Raw genomic sequence first — 25,712 nt, 5'->3', positions numbered from 1 at the left:
AATGTTAAAACTGTACAATGCACTAGTAAGACCTCATCTTGAATATTGTGTGCAATTCTGGTCACCTCGCTATAAAAAAGATATTGCTGCTCTAGAAAGAGTGCAAAGAAGAGCAACCAGAATTATTCCGGGCTTAAAAGGCATGTCATATGCAGACAGGCTAAAAGAATTGAATCTGTTCAGTCTTGAACAAAGAAGACTACGTGGCGACCTAATTCAAGCATTCAAAATTCTAAAAGGTATTGACAGTGTCGACCCAAGGGACTTTTTCAGCCTGAAAAAAGAAACAAGGACCAGGGGTCACAAATGGAGTTTAGAAAAAGGGGCATTCAGAACAGAAAATAGGAGGCACTTTTTTACACAGAGAATTGTGAGGGTCTGGAATCAACTCCCCAGTAATGTTGTTGAAGCTGACACCCTGGGATCCTTCAAGAAGCTGCTTGATGAGATTTTGGGATCAATAAGCTACTAACAACCAAACGAGCAAGATGGGCCGAATGGCCTCATCTCGTTTGTAAACTTTCTTATGTTCTTATGTTCTTAACCAGCTAGTATATTCTTTTAGAAAAGCTTTACATTCATAAAATATGCATACCAAGAGGGGGGCACTGCTATACACAAATAAGAGTTGACAGAGCAAGGGTGTAAAGAAGTACTTTGTTAAAAACACATCAAAGTCCGGCTATTTCATTTTATAATGAAACTATACCAAAGTATTGATAATATTATTGTTGTAGTGGATACAAAGTCCAGACTATGAACACAGTTTTAAAAATGACTCAGTGTTAATATCTGTGAAATTCATAATCATGTTGTTTTATTACCATTTACTATACAATCCTGCTATGCAATGCCCCTGTACTGGAACATGTACAGCACTAATTTACAACAATCTACACTTTTTTGTGCTTTCTGTTTTGTTGCTGTAGTACTGTTTTCAAATGAAACTGCTGTTGGTAAACTTGTAGTTAGTGTAGAAGATGATTCCTTGCGGCTGCTTGGCATGACATCAACACACCCCAGTCGAGGCACTGCCTGAAGTCAGAATCTAATGCTGTGTTAGCAGTGTTGTACTGTGGAAAATGATTGAACCTGACTATGCCTACCAGATTGATTCTTTCTTGATATTTGGACTGTTGTCAGTTATTCAAACTGTTTCAAGAGTAGACGAAAAAAAAAATATAACAAAGGCCTAGGTTTGCCATTCACTTCTGTGGTGTCTTCTAGAAAAGGGATAGGTAAACTAATAACAGAAAAAGCTGAATTCTAAAATATACAGCTGGTCTATCTCTCCCGAAGTCCCTGTCCACATATAAACCCCAATGATTACAACAGGTTTCATGCCTAGTTGATTCTCGTGCTTTTAACATTTAATAATGAAAATCTATTCCTGCAGATTTCAATTGTCTCTGGTCCTGGGCAACATGATCACAGGTGGTGAATTCCAGCATAACTCAAATCCGTCTGCTTTGATAGTAATGACTACAGAACTCTTTCTACTGTGCAGCACGTAACAAAAAGCAATCTGGGTTTAAGTATTACAAACGTTCTACTATTTTAAGGTTAAGTGAAGTGGTATCCCCAGCAAAGACCAGCAACTTTGCACAGCCAGGACGCGAACCTGCGCTACACTGCCTGGTGAACCACTTGGGGACTCTATGTTTGCTTTTTTATTGTTATTATTTTTAATTAATTAAAAAAAAAATCTATTCCTGTAAGTAATCTCTGGTTTTCCAATTGCTCACATGTTTTCAGTGTCTCTAAGTTTCTATCACAAGAAAAAAAAAAAAAAGAGAACAATCACCAAATACATTTTTTATCATAATGTATTCGTCTTTTTGAGACCTACAGTACAAATGGGCAATTCATATTAGGTAAGACTGAATTATTTTGCTAGCTATATGTTTTATTGCAGGAGGACTATATTTAGGACCTGAAATGAAAGCTGTTGCTATGTTACTACAGATAGGAGGGCAAACACTAATGGGGATACCTACCAACATTCATTTGAAGTACAAGTAATTTGCTGCATGAGCTGTACATTTCAAGTGCTTCTATTAACACTACTGATTTTCAAAGACAATTTACACAGATTCTACCCCCCTAAAAATATATAATATTTACCATTTACAAAACCACATGTGCTAGCATGATCAAATCAACAATTCCCTCTCCACTGATGGGTGAAAAGCCTCTCCAACACTCTGCCACATTGTCCTGTCAGTTTTTATTATAAATGCTACTGAAGTTTGTAGTGCTAGTTATTGATGGTCCCTCTTTGAATTAGAGAGTGTTCTGAGAAAAGGCATAGAAAACACATGGCCTCAAAAGCAGAGAATGTCTGCTCTAAAATTCTGATTAATACATGTACTCTCATCAGTAAAAAGCACTGCAATCAAGCACTTGCTGAGAACATAAAACAGAACACATGTTAATCTCTGCTACTGTTGTGTATGCAAGCTCCTGCTTGTCAGCTGACAAGATGGGCTTCTAAAATGCATATGGAACCAGCATTTGATATTTGCATTTTTAAAAATATCCCAATTTTCTTACAGTAGCACTAACAGCGTCTGAAATTGCTGTTCCCAACACAAATATTGCTTAGGCGTTTGGGGATTTCTGTATTTTTTTCCTGTCCATTTACCCTATATAAAATAAATACAACTGAACTATATCTCTATTAGTTACTATGCGGTGAACCAGGGTACAAGGTGATAACGGTCTAACAGGTGCCTTAATTGTAGACAATCATATTCTAGTGAGGGAACCTGTCTCCGAGTAAGTCATACAGTAGCTATTGTGTGACACGTGATTTAGCCATTCCTTATTTTAAGGTTCTGTTATGAATAAAATGCATTCTGTCCAAAAAAGAATAAAAAACAAACAATCAAACAAATCCATTTGTTGGAGCAGTAACCAAGTTACTCCCTATAATAGGTCATTATGCTTTCAATGATTGGCACTACATTATATAACATATCATTCAAGGTGGTGTTGTAGGTATTAATCAGACAATCTACTGATAAGGACTCATCTACTGAGAGTGGTAATGAGATCAATACATCAGAAAGCTTAACAGCAGTTGAATAATGAATTACCTGGGATTTAAATGTACGGTCGTCTTTGTAGATACTGGCAGATTCACCTCAAAAAGAATGGTAAGATGATCAGAAACAGTAAGATCTAGGGTTATGATGTTCTTAACAGCTAAACCACAAAAAATGACCAGATCTAAAGCATGGCCACGATTAAATGCATAGGACCTTTGACATGCAGGATATAATCTAAGGAATCCAGTAACCTCAAAAATTCCAACGAGTTAGAATCAATGTCAACATGAAGGTTATAATCACCCATTAAAAGAATCCTGTCACATTCGACTGTCAACATAGATAGCAGATCCCCAAATTCAGTCATAAACAGTGGGTTTGACTTAGGTTGTTGATAAATAATTACAATATGAACAGGTAATGGACTGTTTAATGTCAAGGTTAAAAATTCAAAAGATGAATAACCTTCAACAATGTCCTGTAGAATAACCTTCAACTGTAGAATACACCTCTACATTTACTCAGCGGGTAGCGGGAATGGCAGGATACTTTAACCTGAATTCTATATGTCTCTTTAGATTCTTTAGATCCTGAAACTTGATTTAATCTACCAAGTATTGAAAGATCAAGATAACAACAAGCATTTGCTACAAAAAACAGGCCTTGATTACAAAAAGCATCGAAATTAGAATGTCATCAGGCACACTGTATCAGCATATATTTCTGAAATTCAAATGTAATGCTTTTGTACATGATATAATGATGAGGGACATTATGATGGTATAAGAAAAACACCCTTTTTTATACCAATACAGTACTAGCATCATTTGAATAGCAAAACTGTGTTTATATTAGGTATTTCAATTGTAGGGAAACCTCAATGTTTCTAGAAATATATTTCAAGGGCAATTCCATCCCTGTCATTTAATCTGCATTATGCCACTCAAGGTTGTACTAAAGGGATCTGCTCCTGGATCCAGGCTCCGATCTGATCCCTGGATCCAGGCTCCGATCTGAGCGGCCTTCAGTACTCTTTGAAGACTAAAGTCATGACCCCCCCCCCCACACACACACTTTGTAAATGAAAGTTACACTACTGGTATGGTGTCAATATGAATACCAGTGGTGGGGTAAACTCCCAGAATTATAAACCTGTGTAAAAAATGCATAACAAAACATCCAAAAATCCATCCAAGCAAACCTCACTTCCAACATTACCCAAACCTCTCATCCAAAATTGTCATTCTGTCAGTGTATCCCTGTTCTGGTAAATCTGTTACCGTAGTTTCATTCTATATTATAAAACTATATTTATAGCCTTTTGTAGTCTGTTTAAAATGAAACACTCATAGCATTTGATACTGATATATTGGTATTGAGATCGAATGTGAAACCTGAGTGTAGCTTGTCTGAGCCACTGGACAAAGCGTTTAACTTCAGGAATTACATGTGGAGACGTGGAGAGCAAAATTCAATTACTGTAAAAGATTTGAGTGAATGATTTAACAAATACTGTATCCCGGTCATCAAGCTTATCCAAATAACCTCCCCAGCAAAGAGAAGATTGAGAAAATAAGCACCCGAGCGCTATTTCGAACAAATACGGCAGTAACTTGGCTAAAAAACAAGTTACCAGAAACAACACAATTATAATTCGTCACACAAGATATGACAACTTCATTGGAAATATACTGAAAAAAAAGGAAAATAATCAATATACTGTGGATAAGACGAAGCAAAGGGTAGTAAAGCATCGTTAAAACAATAAAACAAAGCTGAAATATTTTACCTTAGATATTTACCTCAGATCCAACTTTGTAATGCACTGTTTTCTATATGTCTAAAAGTCTAATGAGAATCCCATTTTTCTTTTAAAATAATTAAAGCAATCCATGTTACTAAACATAACAATAGAAAAAGAATATGCTGTGGTTTGACAGTTCCACCTTACTTTGCCTTCAGCAAACCGTGGTGTGCCCTCACCACTTGAGCAAAAGCAATAAAGCCTTTAGAGATACACTAACTTAATAGCACTGCCATTGTCTTATCAACAAGGTCACAGACTCAGTACTTCGACTTTCTCTGAAAAGAAATAACCAGAAGGGCACTTTAACTATAACAAGCCACAAAGCCACCGTGGTAGATATATCATTATATTGTATTGCAGTTTATTTTGTTGCACAGCAGGTATTACTGATATCTGCTGAAACTTTGTGCAATGAAAGCTCAGAAGCAGCACAGTATCTTGAAAGTTAGAAGCAGGTGGTGGCTTTCTTTCAAGTGAAAAAGCAAGCAAGCATCATTAAATGCTATGGTCACGGTACAGCAATGTAATTTAAGTAAGCTTTAAACTTTTTTCCCCTGAAAGTCTGCAACTAGACAAAACTTGCCCTTAACAATGAGACTTAATCAGCATACAATGACTCACTATTAAAGGATTAAAACATAATGGAAGGTCTTGACAAAAGTGATCACATGATCAAGCAGTCAGTACCATACAAGGGATTGAAGAAAGAAAAAAAGCTATACCTCAAAACCAAAAAAAAAAAAAAAGTAATCTTGATTAGAGTGAAAGGAAGGAATTTGTAAGGGGCGGTGAGCTAGGTCAACGAGAATAAGCAAGATAACAATGAATTAATCAAACTCATTTACGGATTAAATATTCTGTCTAGACTAGCTTGCAGTGGAATTCAAGCTAATAAAGAGCATCAATCTAGGTACTGTATTTCTGTAAACAAAAGACATATTTTAAAACATTCAGTTTGAGTAAAACTACCATCTATAAACAGTTATACATTTTGACAAACCGACAGTAAATGATTTTTGCTTCTGTAACTGAAGTGTAGAATCCTAATGAAACATGCAAGGTTGTTATGATTTATTGGAACTGGATTTCATGCTGGTTAACAGTCCAGGAGTCTGTTGCAAATTATTCAATGTAATTGTATTTAGTAGTAAGCGGGCTATATATTAATTCTGGTAATGTCAGAGGAAGCCCATTATATTCCCTTGATGTCTGCTGGTATTATTTAAATTAAGAAAAAAACCCAATACCACAAAATCCCAGACTCTGGGTGGTCAGCTTAAAGGTAATTATACTCTAGTGCTGACCAGCATGTAAAGTGCCTAAAGTTCTAAAACCCTGTTTTCATTAGAAGCGCTGAAGATCAGAAAAAGGTGATTGAATGATGCACTGGAGCTAACATAGTTAATCTAAAATGTCCAGGGCTCATTAAAAAAAGCAATTAAGAATGGATTAACTACTCTCACACATGTAGGGGTCTTACATGTATCACAAATAAAGATAATTTTACTCTCACTGTATTGTTAAGAAATACTAAAACAAACATAACACATGAAATGATAAATGTTTCAACCGTAAGTCTTTCTCAAAGGCACGGTTTCCTGCAGTTTAGAAATTCTCTCTCCACTGTCTCGAGAATGTGATGTAGCATGTAGATGCCACACACATTCCTCCCATTATAGGAAGTGCACGGCCAAAACAATGTACGACTTAAAAGGGTGGGTAAGTCACCTTGTCATGCTTAAAAGCTGAGCAAACTGACATGTGTGAGAGGAGTACGTTATGTTCATGAGGCTTCAGCACTGAAGATCCCACTTGTGACTTTCTACTATAACTAAAGGCCATACCAGGCAATTATTTATTAATAACTGAGGTCTTCTGGAAGTAGGAAAAAATAAACATACACTACGAGGGGTTTAGAGACCTCCTCATTCAGTATTTTTTTTTTTCCATGTGACACCATTTATTCAACATCTCAAACGATTGCCATAAAATGATATACCTTTACAGTTTAGTTGTTTTCTGAGCAAGGTTATAAAACAATACTGAAGCTTCTATAGATTAAAAAAATGCATCCCTTTACAGTAGATAAATAAACAAACAAAACCCTTTGTAAAGAACATAAAGATATTTTTTTTTTTTGGTGATCGGATAGCTGAAACATTTAAATTACCCTCCCGTATTTTGATATTAATTACTGTAGGTCATTTGCATTTGAAAGGAGGAATTTCTCTCCTAAAAGAAAACTTAAAGGAAACCAAAATTAGCTGAAAGGTACTACAAATAGCATGAGGAAAAGGAGAGATTAAAGGTTTAAAATGACACATCTCCCTTTTTAAATATGTCTCCAGAAGCCATCCTGGTGAGAAATTACATCTGTTATTTTATCTTATTAAGATTGACAGTAAGCCATTACTGTACACATCTCCACTATTTTAATGATGGTCAATTTGACTGTTAAACATTTACCAATGTAACGATATGCCTTCTTGGAAGAATGCAACTACAAAAAAAATTGTATTGCAACCGTTTCTTCCTCAAAGAGTGCTAAGTAGACTGTGAAGATAATTGCAGTGGTGACACATGACAGCAGGCTACTGACTGAATATGGCTGTTGCTAAATATTTTCTACGAGCAAATCGATGACAAAAAACAAAACAAAACCCTACTGCACAGAAGTTCATGCTGTGAACTGCAGTGAATCCTGAACCCTCTTCATGCAAAGCACCTTGATGTATACAGAAAGGAAGTGCTCAAAAATCATTAAGGCATGGAACTATGTCCTCCAACTAATATACTGTATGCTAGTTTTGACTACTTTGGAGTCATAATAGTGTGAGTTTCATAGCCTCTTCTGTATGAACACTTATCCGTGTACTGTAGGCAACAATTACACATATTTTCTTACATCATATTTACACAATAAAAATACACTATATCATAAAAACTACTATGGTACATCTTTTGTTCAACTAATAGCCAAAAGTGAACCGCTAGCCCAGCAAAAAAAGTCCACAGTAATCTAAAGGCATCTACATATGTGGTGTGATATTTGTGGGCTCCATTACAACCTTTGCCCAAGTCTACATCCCAGTCTGATGCCAGACTTATATTCGTAAGCAACTCCCATAACTAACTCTTTTGTGTCAGAATGGCTAAATCTGCAATATACCTGCACTCTCACCATACAAGAAAACTAGTACTTTAGATTACTAAGAGGAATTGTATACAAAAATGCTATATAGAAATGGACAACTAAACAGAACAGTGTTTTTGGAAACGGATACTAGAATTTTCAAAATAAACAGACCGTTGCAGACAGCTTGTTAAACTATATTTCTTTTATAGGAGTAATAAACGAGGCTTTGAAAACCATTTTATAGATGTTTACAACGCCCTGGGTAAGGGTGTCTACTAAGAAATATAATAATAATAATAATAATAATAATAATAATAAAATAACATTCTCTAAATCAAAGAGAAAATAAAGTTAGAATGAACAGCACAACAATACAGGTCTGTTTTTTTTTTTAAGTCTTTGGTTATTACCCCTTTAATAAAACAATTGATTCAACAATTCATGTCAAAGAGCAATTCCTTTCATGCTTCTATATACTGTGTCATAGAATATGTCCATTCACTGTAAACTACTGCATGAACAACTACTGTATGAACAACCAACCAAGAGTTTTAATAATAGGATTACATGTCCTTATAATGGGGTAAAGGTGAATAATAATAATGCTAAATATTTTTTAAATATGAGGATTTAATCAGGTATAAAATGTAAATAAACATTTGATTACTTTGTGATTCTTTGCTCGGCTTGATTTTGATTCCAGACAAGGAATTCACGGCTGTACCTATCAAGAGACAGGTAGAGAGAAAAAGGTAGGTGGCTGGCATGAAGGAGTTTCACATTTAAAAAGGTGTGTTCTGTTAAAATACTCTGAGGGGTAGACTGGATAAAAAAAAAAAAAATATTGCACCCATTTAAGATCCTTGTTATTTTCATTTTATGGCGCTAATCAATCAAGCATCCAGTCATAAGAGAACACCCCCCAAACAGATCTCTGAAGAAGCAAAAGCGCCAAGCGCTAAGTTTGGTTGAATGGCACCATAGAAAAGCTGTATTTTTTATTTATTTTTTATTGAATCTCCCCCTTAGTATTCCTGTAAACTTCACAGGCATGACTCTTAAAAATATTTTACTCCAAATTGTTATTAGAACGTTGTTTCTAAAAATAGGAAAAAACACCAATTACAATTATAAAACTAACTAGACTCTGATATCTTAGCCATTATCTTACACAGACAATGCTGTCATAGCACCTGCACTGTGTGTTACAGAAGACGGTGGCAATGAGCTACTTCCATTTAATGGATATCCTAGAAAATTCCAGTTGTGTATTTACACAAAGTTTTATCCAAAACAAGCTGTAAGAAACTACTTTCGGTGGCTGTCATGACCTAGTTCCTTTTCAAAGGTTTCCTTCTAATGCAATATAAACCAAGTTTGTATCTAACTCTGTAACTGTACAAATGTGTATCCAAATTGGACTATTGATTCTAGTCCTATCGTGAAAATGTATGGTGTCCATTTTTTATGCCTGTGTAGAAAACAACTTATAACTAGGTCCTAAATGAAATGTCATAGTTATTTTGGTTACTTTATTGGTGGAACCCTTTGACCTCTGAAAAAAAAAAAAAAAAATCATCCTAATGACAATTAGGAGTAAAAAGCTTTGAGAATCTAGCCTTACTTGTTTAGCATAACGTGCATGCAAAATAATATGGATACTGGGCTATATTTATGAAACATCTGAACTTAAGAAAAAGTACAGTATGAAACTGCAGCGTCCTACTTTTTTAAAATGATTTATGAATACAGCCCAATACATGTGTTGTGTCTTACAGTTTGTAGATATATCAATAACCATACTCTAACTAAACATTCTCCAGTTTAAGTTTGTAAACAAGATCCTGTCTATTTGGGGAAAGACAGTGTTTAGTGCTAAAATGTGAGTAGCAGGGCTCCGAAAAATATAGTGTTATATGTCCCCACGTGTTGCTGCAACTGCTTAAATAGCGTACCTGTAATTTTTCTTTTCATTGTTAAAATCCTGAAAACTTCCAACACTTATAACTTTAAAGCCTGTTTCAAAGCTCTTCTCAAAATGTCCACTCTAGTGCACTGGGGTTTGAGATCTGTCCTCTAAATCACTGCAGGAAAAAAACATAACAACAAGTGCTCTGGCTTTTCTGTTCCGTACCACAACAGAGATCGTTATTGCTGTGTTACCTGTTTGACAATGTGGGCAATATTCTTTAAAGTTATAAGTGTAAAAAGTTATCAGGATGTTAACAATGAAAATAACAATTACAGGTACGTTATTTAAACAGCTGTAGCACCACGTGGGGACGTGCAACGTTATATTGTTCGTAACCCCACTAGTTACTCTTTAAGTCAATGACAGCTCTCCTTCTGTTGCAGTCTGTTAAGTGTGCTGCTTGGAAATCACTTAGACATGGCCACTGGTTGTCCTTATGTAGGATGTAATGTAAATGCCGTTAATTAAAATAAAGTACAGGAAATAAAATAAGCAAACAATTCCAGCTCTCCTCCAGCCACCATTTCTAATTTTATTATCAGATTAGTTACTGAGCTGCTTAGTCTCATACAATTAAATCAACTTTTTAATTACAAATAATTGCCTTGATTTACTTTCCTACATTTGTCTTCCTTGTGTTATCAATGAGTTGTATACACAGTTCTCTTACATTAATGTCTTTAAAATAAATTGAACTGTATATTAATGTTTAACAACCTTTTGTTTATCATGGAAATTAAAACAACCAGATTTAAAATATTTTAATTGCATTTCAAGACTTTGTATCTTCTGTAATCCCCTTGAACCTACCAAACAAATGGTAGGTTGTCAATTCACTACTGCGCCTACACACAAAATAGAGTCTGTCAACATTTGCTAAGCCCACTATTTACACCATAGCTTGCTCTGACACCATGTGCTCTGCTGAATGACTGTTATAAGTAAATTCAGCCAAAGAAGCTAATTATTTATATATGCTTGAAAATGTGTCTTAAAAATAAAATGTGAAAAATAAATCAAAAACACTAAAATAAAAATCTACAGAAGGGCTAATTATTTGATGGTTTAGGCTTTCTGCAACAGCTACCTTTACATCATTTAAATGGTCCCCAAGGATTCTCATGGATGAATTGTTCACATAATTTCCAATATTGCCGATCAAGCAACAAATATGACATAATATATTGGGTAGAGTATTTGGTATACTGTAATGTATATTCAAATAACTGAATATGAAAATTATATTGCAGCTATACTCAAATACCAAGTACCAAATACCACTTTAAAACTGCGGCACCTTTAGGTCTTATTTAAAAAAAAAAAAAAAAAAAACATATATAATAGAGCGACTGTATTATTTATGAAATTAAAGTCTGTATCAAAGTTATGAGCGAAAAAAAGGGCTAAAAAGTAATCTGTTTCATGTTTAAAGAGAGATGATTGCAGACTACCTCATGCCAAACAGTGTATAAATAGGGTGTCACCCACCTGGGATCCTTTTGAATGCTGTCAATGGAAGGTGACCTTGCCAAGGTCCCCTCCGGTGGGATGGCTGGCCCAGATTTGCTGTACGGTGAATCCACGGAAGGACAATACTGAAGAGTGCGGTAGGGGTCTGCGTAATTGGAGGCCGGGCCTGCTGCATAGCTGGCTCTCTGATAAGTTCCCATGGCGTTCTGGGGACCTTGCTGGCTGCCTGTACGCTGCAAGGGTACGGAGTCAACACCAGGGGAAGATGGGGCTACGACAGGAAAGAAGGGACAAAGCAAAACATTCAGGACTTGTTCACAGAACTGGTTTACTAGGTCTAGGCAAAGGCACAAACAGACATACACCAAAAAAAGGGGGTCGAGAGTTGCAAAAGCAGTCAGTTTATGCATTTAAAAAACAAAAATCAGTAACTAAGTTACTTTCTCTTACTAACCAGAGTAACCTACCAACAATAACACATCACATCAAATTGTTTCTGGCAGGAGTTTTTTGGTTGGAATGTGTCGTGTTCTCCATCCATATAAACTGTATTTTAGACTAAATAAGACTATTGTTGAAGGCTCCATTCACATTCATATCACACTTGAAGAGCAAACAGTTCAATGAACAGATAATGGTTTTGATAATTATACAGATAAGAGGAATGAAGTGATGCTATGGTGGGTGGGCATCTGACTTCGACTGAAATATTTGAGCCTTAGTGAAAAATATAAATAAGGCTTTAATTATTTGATGGCCGAGTAAAACAAGCGTATCCTTCCTCGCATAAACCAGTTGGCTAAACCCCCTTTAATTTAGGGTAGCATAATTTTTTTCACTGAAGCCAGGCTAAAAGTGAAGCTGAAAATCTGATGCATACAATTACATAAAGCTGCACACTGGGCCAGTATCTTGGGGGAGGCAGCAGCGTGATATGATATTACAGGTAAATGATTCCCACTTTTTGCTCTTTCACCTTACCTAGTTAAAACACCATAATTTACAGCAATTAAGAATAATTGTTTTAAATGAGTGACTTAGAGTTGCAGGTGGACGTCTGATATATAGCCAGAGGCTGTTGAATAAGAACATCTTTCCACTTTAAACCACAATGGAAATATTTAAAACCTTATTTAATAATGCTGCCAATTTATTATTTGTTGTCACATAAATCTAATAGGGTAAAAGTCATGTTCCACTTTTGATATTTAAACGATACAGTATAAACCTGGCTTCTACTGACAAATTACAATAGCTACAGCTATTGTAGAAGCAACACTTAACTGATTTTTATTTTTAACCAAAAAACAAGAACTACAGTAACTAGCGGGTGAGTCTAGTGTGCAGTCACTAGTATGAAATCCTTGACACTGTCTCAGATTGAGGACTGCTATCACCTCATGTACTTGATGCACCCTATACCTAGATATCGTCTTAATATTAGTGTTTCTATTTTTCTCCATGGTGTTAAAAATATATATTTCATTGTTCTATACGTAATGCCAATATGCATGAACACAGAAATGTAATAAAAAGAAAAACTGCAGGCAACAGCAAAATGTGCCAAGGATACCTGAATATACTACTGCTCAAAATAATGACCTTCGTAATAATCCAGTACACATAACAATTCATTAGGGAATACCTTTTTAAAATCATTAACTTCCTTCAGTTTACTCATATATTCATAATAATGTACACAGCACACATGCTAACAAACATTAAAATGAAACTATAGCGTTAATAATAACCATAAGGATTTAAATCTACAAAATGTTCAGTAATGTTAAGATTGGGCTATATATATATATATATATATATAGTTAATATATATTTAAAAAAATTAAATAAATGGCAATTTTTTGTTTTAATGTCATTTTAATATCTTCCCTGCATCTGAACTGTATCTTTCCTAAAGTATAAGCAGTCAATAGCTCAACATTAATAAATTAACTTTTTTCTCCACTGCTTTGAAATTCCTTTCTCATCTTCCCATGTTGCTCAGAAGAGTGTCTCAGCGTGTAAGCAACTCCTCCACCCCCACCCCAAAGATTATGGGAACCAGTGTTCAGCTCTGGTTTCCTAGGTGATTGTACACTTTACCAAAACAGAGGATTTATCTTCCCTGTTGACAGCAAATTTGCTTTGAAGAAGGTACAGATTTGCAGGAGATAGGAAGTCAACTTTTTGGGGGGCCTGGAGGCGCAAGGAGTTAATGTACCATCCTTTCAGTTCCAGGTTTAGATTTACATCACAAAGAAAATGAGTTTGCGGCTCTTGAATTTGCCCTCAGTACAGTGGTGTATAGCACAAAAAACAAAAATCATTTAGGGTAAGCTGATAAGCCAGCATCAACTCCGGACTGCACTGCACCACTGTTAAGCACTATCATATTCACAACACCACTTGCACCCGGAGCACTCACTGTTGACTGGTGATTGTGTAAGTGCTATAAATTGTGTGTTTGTTATACTGAACCTATGGATATAAAAACAGAAGCACCACTGACCCATTGGGTGAACAAAAGCAAAACAAATTGCAATAATAAACTACTCATTTGTCAACAATTTTAGTGCAATATGGGCCTATTACATTTCTGATTTAATCAAACGACTAAATATTTTGTAAAAAAAAATAAATAAATAAATAAATAACGAGAAAGATTATAGTTTAATAAATCTGCAAATCTTCAAAATAGAAATATGGAGGTATTCTCAATCACCATCACTCAGTGTCATTGATTTGCAGCCAATACTCCTCTTGCAATAAAAGGAACTGCCCTCAGCAAACCCAATGACAAGATGGATAACCTGGCAGGGAGCACCTATATTGCATTTTTTCTTGTAGATATGCACATAAATAAATGTATACTACAAACAGAGTTAGTAAACTGCTCTTTTAACTGTGACAGAGCCTTAATTCATCACCCTTGTTGCTTTGCCAGTCCCATACAAAAACTTTAGGGGGAGTTTGTGTACATCAGTGGTTCCCAACCCTAGTCCTAGGGACCCCCTCTGTCTGCTGGTTTTCATTCCAACTGAGCTCTCAATTAGTTAACTAGATCCTTAATTGAACTGATAATTTCCTAATTAGACCTGTTTAACTGTTTTCAGCTCTGAAACAGTTGCAGAGTTAAAGTTACTTATAAAATGCTATAGCTAACTTTAAATATGCAACTGTTTAAGAGCTGAAAACAAGTAAAAGGGTCTAATTAAGCAAAGTATCAGTTCAGTAAGGATATAGTTATTCAACTGAGACCAGCGAACCTCTGGTCTACATGATGCAGTGGATTAATGTAGTTTTGGTCTAAGGATTTGATTAGAATTACAAAGAAGTGTGAAAGGTCAGAATTTGGGGCAGATATGTTTTCTAAAATCTCTACTACCGCAGTGCATTTTTTAGGACTAGAACCTAATTTACAGAGAAACAAAAGAAGAGTCTGAAATCACCCAAGCATTTGAACACTTTCTCATCCCGGTAGGTTATTAATTAAATATGTCTGGTATCAACACCGTGGATGGCATTTATAAAATCAACATGCAGTTTTATAAATTTGAAGCTGAGTACATGTACAGATAATTTCAAAATAAGAGTCAAGTACAGTACTGAGTGCGTATAGAGAATGAACTGCTCCCTTGTTTAAGAAGGGGGTCTCTTTAAGGGCATGTTTTCATGGAATGATTGTTTGGCTCCAATGCCAAATTACTTACTTCTGTAAGTCACAGTAAATAAAATGTCAGACATGAACAGTAAAAACTTTAATGAGCACTTTTGGGCATTTAGCCCCTCATTTCAAAATGTCAGAAGCAAATTAAGGTAATGCCCTTTCTGCAATGTATGAACACTTACTAGAATTTGCTAGCGTGAGTCCTAAATGATCTGAAGGTCAGATATATTTAGGACAGCAACAAACTAATACTGAAAACAATGAATAATTAAAGACAGAGTGATGCTGTAGTAGGGTTGGGGCCATGCACATAAGAAGGGGGCTTCTGTGATTATTATAAATCTGATTGTTGTAATTGTACAAATGAGAATGGGATTGGTTTTAGTGGGGAACCTGACGCTCTGTGAAGCAGCCTGTCTGCTGTATTTAGTTGCGGGAACGAGCAGCGTGTGTGCGGTTGCCAGCTGTGAACGCCTAATCAGCAGGTAGGCGTGGTGCAGCACAGCGTCAGGAAGAAAAGACTCCTGGTTACACATATCAAGGCTGCTTTAAAGCCATAGGGGTCAGAGCACTGCTGCTGCCATGTGGTTTCTGTATGTAAATAAACCAGCTCTACTGCGGGGCATGTCAATCCCAACAGTCTTGGTCTCCTGTCAAACACGCAGCGAATGTGCATCCACGTCATCATCAACATTAGCTTCATGCATTGTAGCAAGTCCCCCGTTACAGATGCCAAAGTCAGTTTTGATCATTTTTAAGTAACAACGATGCAGAACTCCAACCAGCACAGTCAATCCAATTCCATTTATATTTCCATCAATGACAGACGTTATTCCTTCAGGTTTTAACTCATCTGGAAACTCCTCAATTGTTATGTCACATCTGTGTTTACATTCTGAATACAGCCTTCCGGAAACAACCAACCCAAAATGTGTGTCCTTTGAAGACATATTCTATTTAGGACACCTGGCTTATAGTGACCTGCGATGTAATCAACAGAATCTTGAGCCATGTTAAATGCATTCATAGACTGATGCAGAAAATGAAATGAAATGCAATGCATTAAAAAAGACATTACAGGCAACAGATGTGAAAGAACTGAAAAATCTATATCAGTAAATCTGTTAATTAAAACTGAGGTCAGATAAAACCTGGTTGCATAATGTAAATGAGATTAATGAGTACATTCCAGTTCTTGGATGTCAGATCTGTTTTATGTCATTGCATTACATGTTTGTTCTCTCTTGCTTGAGTTTTCTCTGCATTTAAAAGCTTATGGCAACTGGGGGACCTTGCAGTCGGTTTTCCTCCTATGACTGGGCAAATTAAACTTGAGTTGAATTAAAGTGGTTCTTAAAGAAAAACAGGTGTATTTTTCCAAGGCAGTTTACAGTTACTGTATAAGCAACTTGTGTGAAACAACATGTAAGTGAGAATCGTAGGAGTTCAGATTTTATTTATGAAACAGAGCTCAAGAGATCTCTAAAGACTGAACAAAACGGACAAAGAAACCATGCCAAGAAAACAGATACTCAGTAGATCAGTTCATACTATAGATGCACCACTTTCTAACCTCACTGAGGTCAGGAAAAACAACGCCGTTATGTCGTCAGTTAATTAGTACTCTTTCAGGAATGTCAAGACTTTTAGTGTGTTGTGTGCAGTATAGTCGGGCAATTGTATTCTATATGGGATACGATGGTGCTAGTATGCAAGAGGTGCACAACATACAATAGATGTAACAAGGGATACAGTCATTCACATTATACACAGGGTGTGTTCCACACATGGTTTGTGTTATATTCTAAAATCTATACAGTTACCTAGTTAGTTGTAGATTGCTATTCTTTTAGCTGGCCTTGGCCCTACTTGACTCTCAATGAAAGTTCTATATCTGATTCTTTTTTGGTCTCAAAGGAATTCATTCCCAATATTTCATAAGAGAATTGCTCTTAGCGACAGTAGCTTTCCGTTTGTGCGCAATGAAAATTAATGAACATAAAAAGTGAATGCAGCAAAAAAAAAAACACAAGGGAATTGAGGCCTGCAGTTTATCCAATCATTTTTTGTCCACCTTGAATGTCCAATTAGCTTTTCTCAACAGTGGGTAACGCTGCCCTTGGAGGAAAAGAATCTAAATGCTCTGATTTCCATTACAGTAATTTCTCATCTTGACTTGGACATGTATGTAAGAAATTTAAAATTTAGGTCATTTTGCACTATTATACCTCCTTAGTGCATTGTAATAGAGTATTCTAAATTACAATGCATATCGTATTCCTTCGAATTTAAGACGCCCTCGAATTTAAGACGCAGCGCACATTTCCCACCTTCAACTTGAGGAAAAAATAAAAATAAAATAAAGACGCACTTACAAAGACGAATTTACTCATATTAGAAAATGACGTATGGAGGCAGTTTTCAGTCATCTGCTGTCACACAGAACATCACAGTCATGCGCTGCTTCTCATTTTCAGTTGTGATTATTCACATGTTATTCTCCCTTTTTGTGAACTGTGGTATTGCTTGGCAAGTAGAAAAATATGGGGATCTGATTAGAACTGAGCCTACTGACGAAACACTGGAATTGTAAAAGTTTCAAATTCCTCAGGAAGGCTGGAAGGCTTGCACGGAGCTGAGCTGATAGGGAGGTCCTGATTGGCTGGACTGGCGTGCCCATAGAGCCCTGTTTAAGAACGCAGTAGCGCCAGTTCGAGGCTACTGCACCACGGCCATAACTACACAGGCATGTGCTGTGCAAAAGCTTGCTTTGTTTACTACTATGACTACTACGGAACCCTTCAACTGCCAGTCAGTCACGTTGCTGTTTGTGTATTCAGTCTGTCACATCTTTCATTGGCAATTTTAATACTCACATAACCATGCTGTACTCGAACTTAAGCCGCAAACCATTTTTGAGATGAAAAAAATTGGTTTAAAAAGTGCCTTAAATTTGAAGGAGTTCTGTATTAAAACGTCTTCTGAAATAGGGTAGCTTGGGATTTTGATGTAAAGCTACTTCGAAAACGTCAATGCATGACAGGCTTAATAAAATAAACAGAATGAACTAAGCCGTTAATTCAGATATTGATCAATTATTACACCAACACTATTATATCTAGCAGTGTGATTACACACTTTGTCATTTTTAAATTGTTAAGAAACTGCAGTTGTAAGTACTTTTCAGTGGTACCTTTATTATTGTGGCATATGGATTGATAAGATAATTCACATTCAAGAAAATAGTGTTGCAGAGGAGCCTTAGGAAAAACCTTCATACTTAATGAATCCTTCTTGCTTTGGAGAAGCTTTTTTTTAAATGGATGTTTCTCTGAAACAATCCCATGGCATTAACTGTTGCTAGGTTACCTAAAACATTCCCAAAAGTATAGGGTATTAGCGTTCTATCATAGAAGGTGTTTGTGGTTACCAAAAACACAAGGTGTAAACAACATTTTGGTAAAATGTAGCAAACTAAAGAATTTACAAATACAAGTATTGGCACTATAATCTTTATTTAAGGAACCTTTTGCAGAATCCTTTTCTATTAGTTTTTAATAAAAAGCAACACAAAAATTAAAGAGCCCTCTTTTGAAGCAAGTACAAGTGAAAAAGCAAATATTCAGTGACCAAAACAATCACTGCGAAGTGCACATATGTTACATTTTTACACTTTTAAACCCCATATCACTTATTGCAGAGTGCTGAAAGTTGGTATACTTGTTGAGGGATAGTCCAAGATTAACTGGTGTTCGTAAGAAGCTGGTATGTTGCGTGGTATGGCGGCTGCACAGTACAGACGTTATAATCACAAACTACAAAGACCTTCTCCCAAAGCGCTAGTCCGATTGAACCAAAAATTGGCACACATGATCCTATTGTCTTTAAATGTTGTTCAAGGGAAGTTACAACAATAAAAATAAAAAATAAATGGCGGCATGTTGGATGACATCAACAACATACAAAACTGGCTTCCAAAAACCTTCCTCTCTGAAACCACAAGTCCAATGGAAACAAAAATTGGCACACATGATCCTAGTGTGGTTGTGTTTAAACGTTGTTCAATGGAAGTTACTACAATAAGAAACATGACTGCCACGTTGGATAACATCATCAACATACAAAACTGGCTAATAACTATGGAACACATACATAACCCATGTATGCTCTATAAAAAAAATGTTATTGCCCGTGACCTTTAAACTCTCAAAGGTCAAATGTAAATCTGGCTTATAACTCATTATAGAGTGCAGGTAGGGTGATGGTTACTATGTAAAAATCGCATTCTGCACTATTTGCTAAAGTGTTTGATACTGTTACTGGTACTGGAAGACATAAAGTTGCTGGCAACTCTACTTATTTTTATTATTATTATTATTATTATCATTATTATTATTATGGACATGTTTCAATTTCAAAGAAAACACAATCACCATTTTCTATATTTTGATTTTATTTTCCAAAGCTACATATCATCTATTCAGAGAGACTAACGGACAAGAGGGATGAAGCTTTGTGTACACGCAACTGCCTTTAGGGAATGTAAACAAACGTGTAAACTAAAAGGGTCAATTGCAGAGTACCAAATCAGATTTGTGATGATCCTGTAAAAGTGGATTAACTCAGTATTGTGAAGGATAAGACTAATTTAGTACACTTGGATTTTTCCCCTGAAATGATTAGTAGATCTGAAGTGCATTCTACCTGGAACTGATGACAAATTCACCAGAGTTAAATCAATCAAGTTTTATTCATCCAACCAATTCTGCTGCAAAGCATAACATAGGTTAAGACATATTCAACACACAGTGGGGAGAGATAGGGGGGTCACACCAAAGGACTAACACACACTACACGATAACACATCACACTTACCAGACACGACAGAACAGTGGTACACACAAGGGGTAACAATAACTCAAGGGTTAATGTCCGAAAAGGGGAACAGAACAGTCCACTTGTCCTTCAGAGCCGATAGAAAATCCAATCGCTCGATCCCAGCATGCCACACCCCGGCCATATGCTAATTAGGTCCCAGCCTGCAGTTCCTGCTGCATGCTAATGAAGGGTCTGGCTGCCGCCAGAGGGCATGCTGGGACGGGGAGACATGCTGCTTGTTTGCTACAATACATAGGCCCTAATATGCTTTAACTATAAAAAATTAATGGTCCATTATCACACAACTAAACTGCTCTGTGAATATGCAGCAAAGGTTGGCAGCTTAAAATGCAAGTATGATCTGCCTGTGCACAAAAATGAAATTAGATTTATTTGTACTTAAAAATGTTTGTGTGAATTACACTGATGTAATAAAAATAGATATTTCTTTTTGTACATATTTATCTGACACTGAATTCCCAAATCAGATTATACAGCTATAGCATCACCTAGAATTTTGGGATGGAGACAATAATAATAATAATAATAATAATAATAATAATAATAATAATAATAATACTATATGAACATAATTCAGATTTTGTATTTAACATCATGTAATCAAACAAACTACAAAATGATATGGCAAAAGTCTACTGGAAGGCATAACAGTAGTACATTATTTCACGTTAGATTTTGAAATGTCCCAGTTTTTCTCAGTTTTTGGTTAAGTATACAGAAAACTATAAAGCTGTATGTTACTGAATATATTAACATATTATTACTCAGCAGGTTTCATTCGACTTTATGAAGCAAAATTTGTTAATTCAGTAGGGTGATACAACACTTTTGGCCATGGCTGTAGTCCTCATTATCACCTAACTTGTTCCAATCAGTTAACCCAATTACCGGATCATCGGTTTGGTAAGCTGCAATCAGGATTAAGTTAGTACAGATTGGTCGTATTTTCTTGATGTGGACTGTCACTGGTACGCTGCATTGACCCATAAGGTCTTGTTTCTAACGCAATATTGCTTGTATGTAGGAATGTACTAAACAGTTTACCCAGGAATCATATTTTTCTTTAAAAATGAACATGCTTTACGGACGCCGTTTTAAATAGGGACCATGGCTTGATTGTGCTTTTAATGAAACCTGAACTTGAGGCACCCCCAACACTGGATTTATTTCATCTTTAATTCTAAGACTTCACATCTGTTTTATTTAAATTCACTGTTCCAGTGGTCCTGTGAGACTCATCTTAAAAGGGCTTCTCAGGTCTCTGTTGGCCCCATCCCTTTTCCTTGGCTGTGCTGGCATCTCCTTTTTACAACAGCCTTAGAGCAGTACAATATCCTTCTCGATTCTTTCAGCTAGGTTGATTTCAGGATGAAAATCAAAGTCCGATCTTACACATGTATATGTACCGAACATTTGATTGGACATAGCATTTTAATATGATGAACTCACATTACATTTCTTCATTCTTTGCATATGACTTAGAAGGCACTTTATTTGGTTTACATAAACAAATTAAATTGGATCCTTATTGGACAGTTAATCTGTTATTAGTTTTTGTGTTTCTAATTCTAACTAACCAGTACAGACAGCGCCAGTTTAGCAAAATGGGGACAATCTTAAGTAAACAGACGCCCACTGTGACTGCTGCTTGATTATTGCTAATCACAATCAAGAAAAAGCCAATTCACATTTACATAGTTTTTTTTTTTAGGCGTAACTCAGACATAAAAATGCCATATTTTGTAGGCGCTATACTGTCTATGGAATAGACAATGTACAATAGTCAGTACTGTCAATGGTGCTCCTCAAAACTTTTGATATTGTTATGAAATTTGTTGTTCATTTAATGTGCAGTCTAACTCCGTGCAAACTATTTTCAAAAGCCTTCTGCAGCTTTAGGTTTACTGCTGTTGTTTAGAAAGCAGCAGTGATGATGATGACACTGAAGATCACAGGTGTCAATATTACTGATACTGACCCAAGATGTTGATGCATGTATGATATTACTCCTATTGGCTCAGGCATCATAGTTTGTAATGGAATTTGACAAGAGGGGAGTTAATTCACCCTGTCAAGGTTTACCTGTACTGGTGCGATAAGTGCCAGTGTGCCCAGGCTGCAGCGGATCCCCTTGACTTTGACTGAGACTCCTCATAGGGTGCTTCTGGTAGACCCTGTCCTCATAGATGGGGTCAATATGATGCTCTGGCGACTGTAGAGTGCGAAGCTCAGAGCCTAAGTGGCTATGCTGGCTGCTATATGACCCCCGAGATCCTGTAGGAAATAGCTTTAGCTTAATTTCATAATACTTGAACTTTGATTAAAGCAATGTGTTCAACAGGATCCTTCTTTCAAAATGCACCTAAATCAGCAACAGCGTCCCTTGCAGAAAAAAAAGTGGAAAGAAGATTAGAGTATTTTTAATTTTTTTTCTAGATGCTACAGGTTTAGAGCTATGTGGTTAAGAGTAATAGAAAAAATATAAATTCCCCCATGGAACTTTACTTGATTTAGCTTCGGGAGAAATGCAATTCCCTTAATTTACAGACAATAAGAACCTTAAGATGCAGCCCTTCTTAATCACCTTATCAGCATTGGCCAGCTGTCTGCCTCTCTTTCAAAACCTCTCTTCAGGAATAAGTAAATGCTGAACAAGCCCAATAGAGACTTAATTTTGTTACAAATTGGTTGAGAAATCTGGTTGTCTATGGCCCAGGACTGTGAAAAGCCTAAACACCTCTATCAGTGTTATGGAATGAAGCTGGCTGGAGAATAAGCACCCATCCAAATATTAACCCAGGAATGCCTTTGACTGTTGATTTTGAAGTTATGCAGGTATTGAGTAAGTAGTAAACTTGGCATCAGAATCCTGTATCTCATGTGTCTTTCTACAGGCTTAAAATGATAAATAAATGTCAATGTATTGCTCACCAAGACATACAATGCTAAAAACACAAGTATAACATATACAAAAGATGTTAATTAAATAGCGTAATTATTTTCTAATCTGATTTCTAATCTATAATCTATAGTTCTTGGTCTACAGTAGCATGCATAATGCCTGTGTGAATTTACTTACACATAAAAGATGAGGAGAAAATGTGAACACCTAAATGAAATGAACAGCTTCAAAGGAAATCTAAATCAATAATTATAATAATTCAAAATAAATTACTAACAAAACAAGCTAAGAGCCAAAACACTGAACAGAATATCAACTTCCATCCATCCATTATCATTAACCTCTTAATTTTCTTTTTACAGGGTCACAGTGAGCCGGAGCCTAACCTGGCAGGCACAGGGCGCAAGGCAGGACTACACCCTAGACGGGATGCCAGTCCATCGCAGAGAATCTCAACTTCCACATTATAAATGTCTAGGACTGTCTAGTTCTAAACTGGATCCTCCACATGACATGATTAGTTGGAAAGCACTACCAAATCAGCTCAGGCCAAATGAAGTATACCATATATTAATCCCTAATGCCACTTTCTACATAAATACAAAAAAAAAAAACATGGTTCATACAAAATAATAACAGATGGTCTTATGTTTATTGGCATATTAAATTAGTCATCCATCATAAAATATCCTGAAGAAAAAAAAAATCACAGATTGTTTAATAATTAAAGTTCTTTTAATAAAAATACATTTAATTATTGGGAAATGTCTATTTTCTGTTTTAAAACATAAATGTAAATATAATTGAATACTTATTTTTGTTTCCATTTTGTTTATAGCTTTTAGAACTCCACTTAAAACCCCTAAAGCAAAAGGCAAAAAAAAAATCAACACATTTTTCAGAAGCGTTTTTCAGAAATCTACAAAATACATTTTCTGGCTCCAATAACAGAAGAATTGATGAAAAAACAGTAAAACAATTAATTTGAATAAATTTACCTGCTAGACTGCCAGGTCTCTGCAGGGTGGCTGTGGTGTACAGGTCATGGGAGTGCTTGTACTGATCAGAGGTGTGCAACAGCCGCTTCGTTGGGGACAGCGTGGCGTAATTGCCCACTGTGGAGCTGATCTGGTGAATTGGCGAGGAACATGACAAGCCGGCCTGGACACCTGGTGGTGAGGCGACCCGGACGGGAGAGGAGGAGAGCCCAGATGAAGACACCACAAGGTTAATGGGAGAGCTGGTGCTGTAGGACTTGGCCAGTCGGCTGGGGGACTGCTTGGGAGAAGAGACCCGTTGGGTGGTGCAGTAGCCAGAGTTCTCTGAAGTCGAGCCGACACGCTGAAGCTTGTTCGATCCTACCTGGAGCATGGACAGCGGGGAGCTCACACGCTGTGCTGGCAGGGTGGAGCTGGAGTAGTAAGTGGAGGTGTGCTGAGAGTCAGGCAAGTGGAAGGCACTCCCATGGCTTGGCACAAAGGACTCTCTCGACTGGGACTGAGAAGGATCAGATGCAGCTAAATGGGCTACACGACTGGATGTGACCTGAGCAAATAAATAAAGAAATACATCAATAAATAAAGAGACCTCTAGAAAAATAAAATCTTATCCATGTTTTATTCAAAACCATATTATAACTACAAAAGTGTCTTCAAGGTTGAAAAATAAAGTCCACCATCCCTGGATGCTGCAAGTCTTGAAGGTGATACGTAACAAGCCAAATGTGTGCTAAAAATGTTTTTTATTTTTAGATTTATCTTTACTGCCTTAACAAACAAACAAAGAAAATCTCGAAATCAGACCCCTGCAGTGGGAAAATAATCAGCACTTACAGGGTTTGTACAGCAGGAATCCCCTATAGTCACACATCTATCCACACACAGGAAAAGCAAGAGCAACTATGTCACACTCCCAGTGTGCAGAAATAAAAAAAAAAAAAAAATAGTATAAACACCTTTGCAAGATCTTGTAGCTGGCTTCAAATTGACTGCTCTCCCTAGTGACAATGTTTGTGCCTGTAATTTGAGGGTTTGACTGTGTGAGTTTAAGGCGATCCTTGATTTTTTTTCTCCAGAAATTAATTTCTATTTGTTTACTGGTACATTTTATTCTGCTACACATGCCGATAAACCCAGGATCATAAACCAGTTGTTTTTAATAATGTGTAGCTTTTTTTTTCATCCTTTGTTGGATGCTTAAAAAAATGTAAAAATTCTTCTGAGACTCTGTGAACAAGTGAAGCATAGAATGTGTGCTCAGAGAACAGCATTTAGAATGTGTGCTCAGAGAACAGCATTTAGAATGTGTGCTCAGAGAACAGCATTTAGAATGTGTGCTCAGAGAACAGCATTTAGAATGTGTGCTCAGAGAACAGCATTTAGAATGTGTGCTCAGAGAACAGCATTTAGAATGTGTGCTCAGAGAACAGCATTTAGAATGTGTGCTCAGAGAACAGCATTTAGAATGTGTGCTCAGAGAACAGCATTTAGAATGTGTGCTCAGAGATCAGCATTTAGAATGTGTGCTCAGAGAACAGCATTTAGAATGTGTGCTCAGAGAACAGCATTTAGAATGTGTGCTCAGAGAACAGCATTTAGAATGTGTGCTCAGAGAACAGCATTTAGAATGTGTGCTCAGAGAACAGCATTTAGAATGTGTGCTCAGAGAACAGCATTTAGAATGTGTGCTCAGAGAACAGCATTTAGAATGTGTGCTCAGAGAACAGCATTTAGAATGTGTGCTCAGAGAACAGCATTTAGAATGTGTGCTCAGAGAACAGCATTTAGAATGTGTGCTCAGAGAACAGCAT

At 36.4% G+C, this 25,712-nt stretch overlaps 1 protein-coding gene across 5 annotated transcripts in view; it reads right to left on the bottom strand.

The window, feature by feature from the left end:
- The window catches only part of LOC121314365 (catenin delta-2-like), a 300,617-nt gene that overhangs the window by 124,216 nt on the left and 150,689 nt on the right, over positions 1–25,712 (bottom strand). For 3 of the 5 annotated variants that reach the window (XM_041247532.1, XM_041247533.1, XM_041247534.1), the window contains 4 exons: positions 23,902–24,448; positions 22,084–22,275; positions 11,454–11,706; positions 8,661–8,717 (listed from right to left, as the gene is read on the bottom strand). In XM_041247532.1, the coding sequence (XP_041103466.1) occupies positions 8,661–8,717; positions 11,454–11,706; positions 22,084–22,275; positions 23,902–24,448 (1,049 nt within the window). The remainder of the gene's footprint in view (positions 1–8,660; positions 8,718–11,453; positions 11,707–22,083; positions 22,276–23,901; positions 24,449–25,712) is intronic. The other 2 variants (XM_041247536.1, XM_041247535.1) reach the window with 2 other exon arrangements.

The sequence above is a fragment of the Polyodon spathula genome, chromosome 4 (assembly GCF_017654505.1).
Source record: "Polyodon spathula isolate WHYD16114869_AA chromosome 4, ASM1765450v1, whole genome shotgun sequence".
NCBI classification, from domain to species: domain Eukaryota; kingdom Metazoa; phylum Chordata; class Actinopteri; order Acipenseriformes; family Polyodontidae; genus Polyodon; species Polyodon spathula.
The sequence above is the reverse complement of the archived record's forward strand: the minus strand, read 5'-3'. Positions and strand labels throughout refer to the sequence as shown.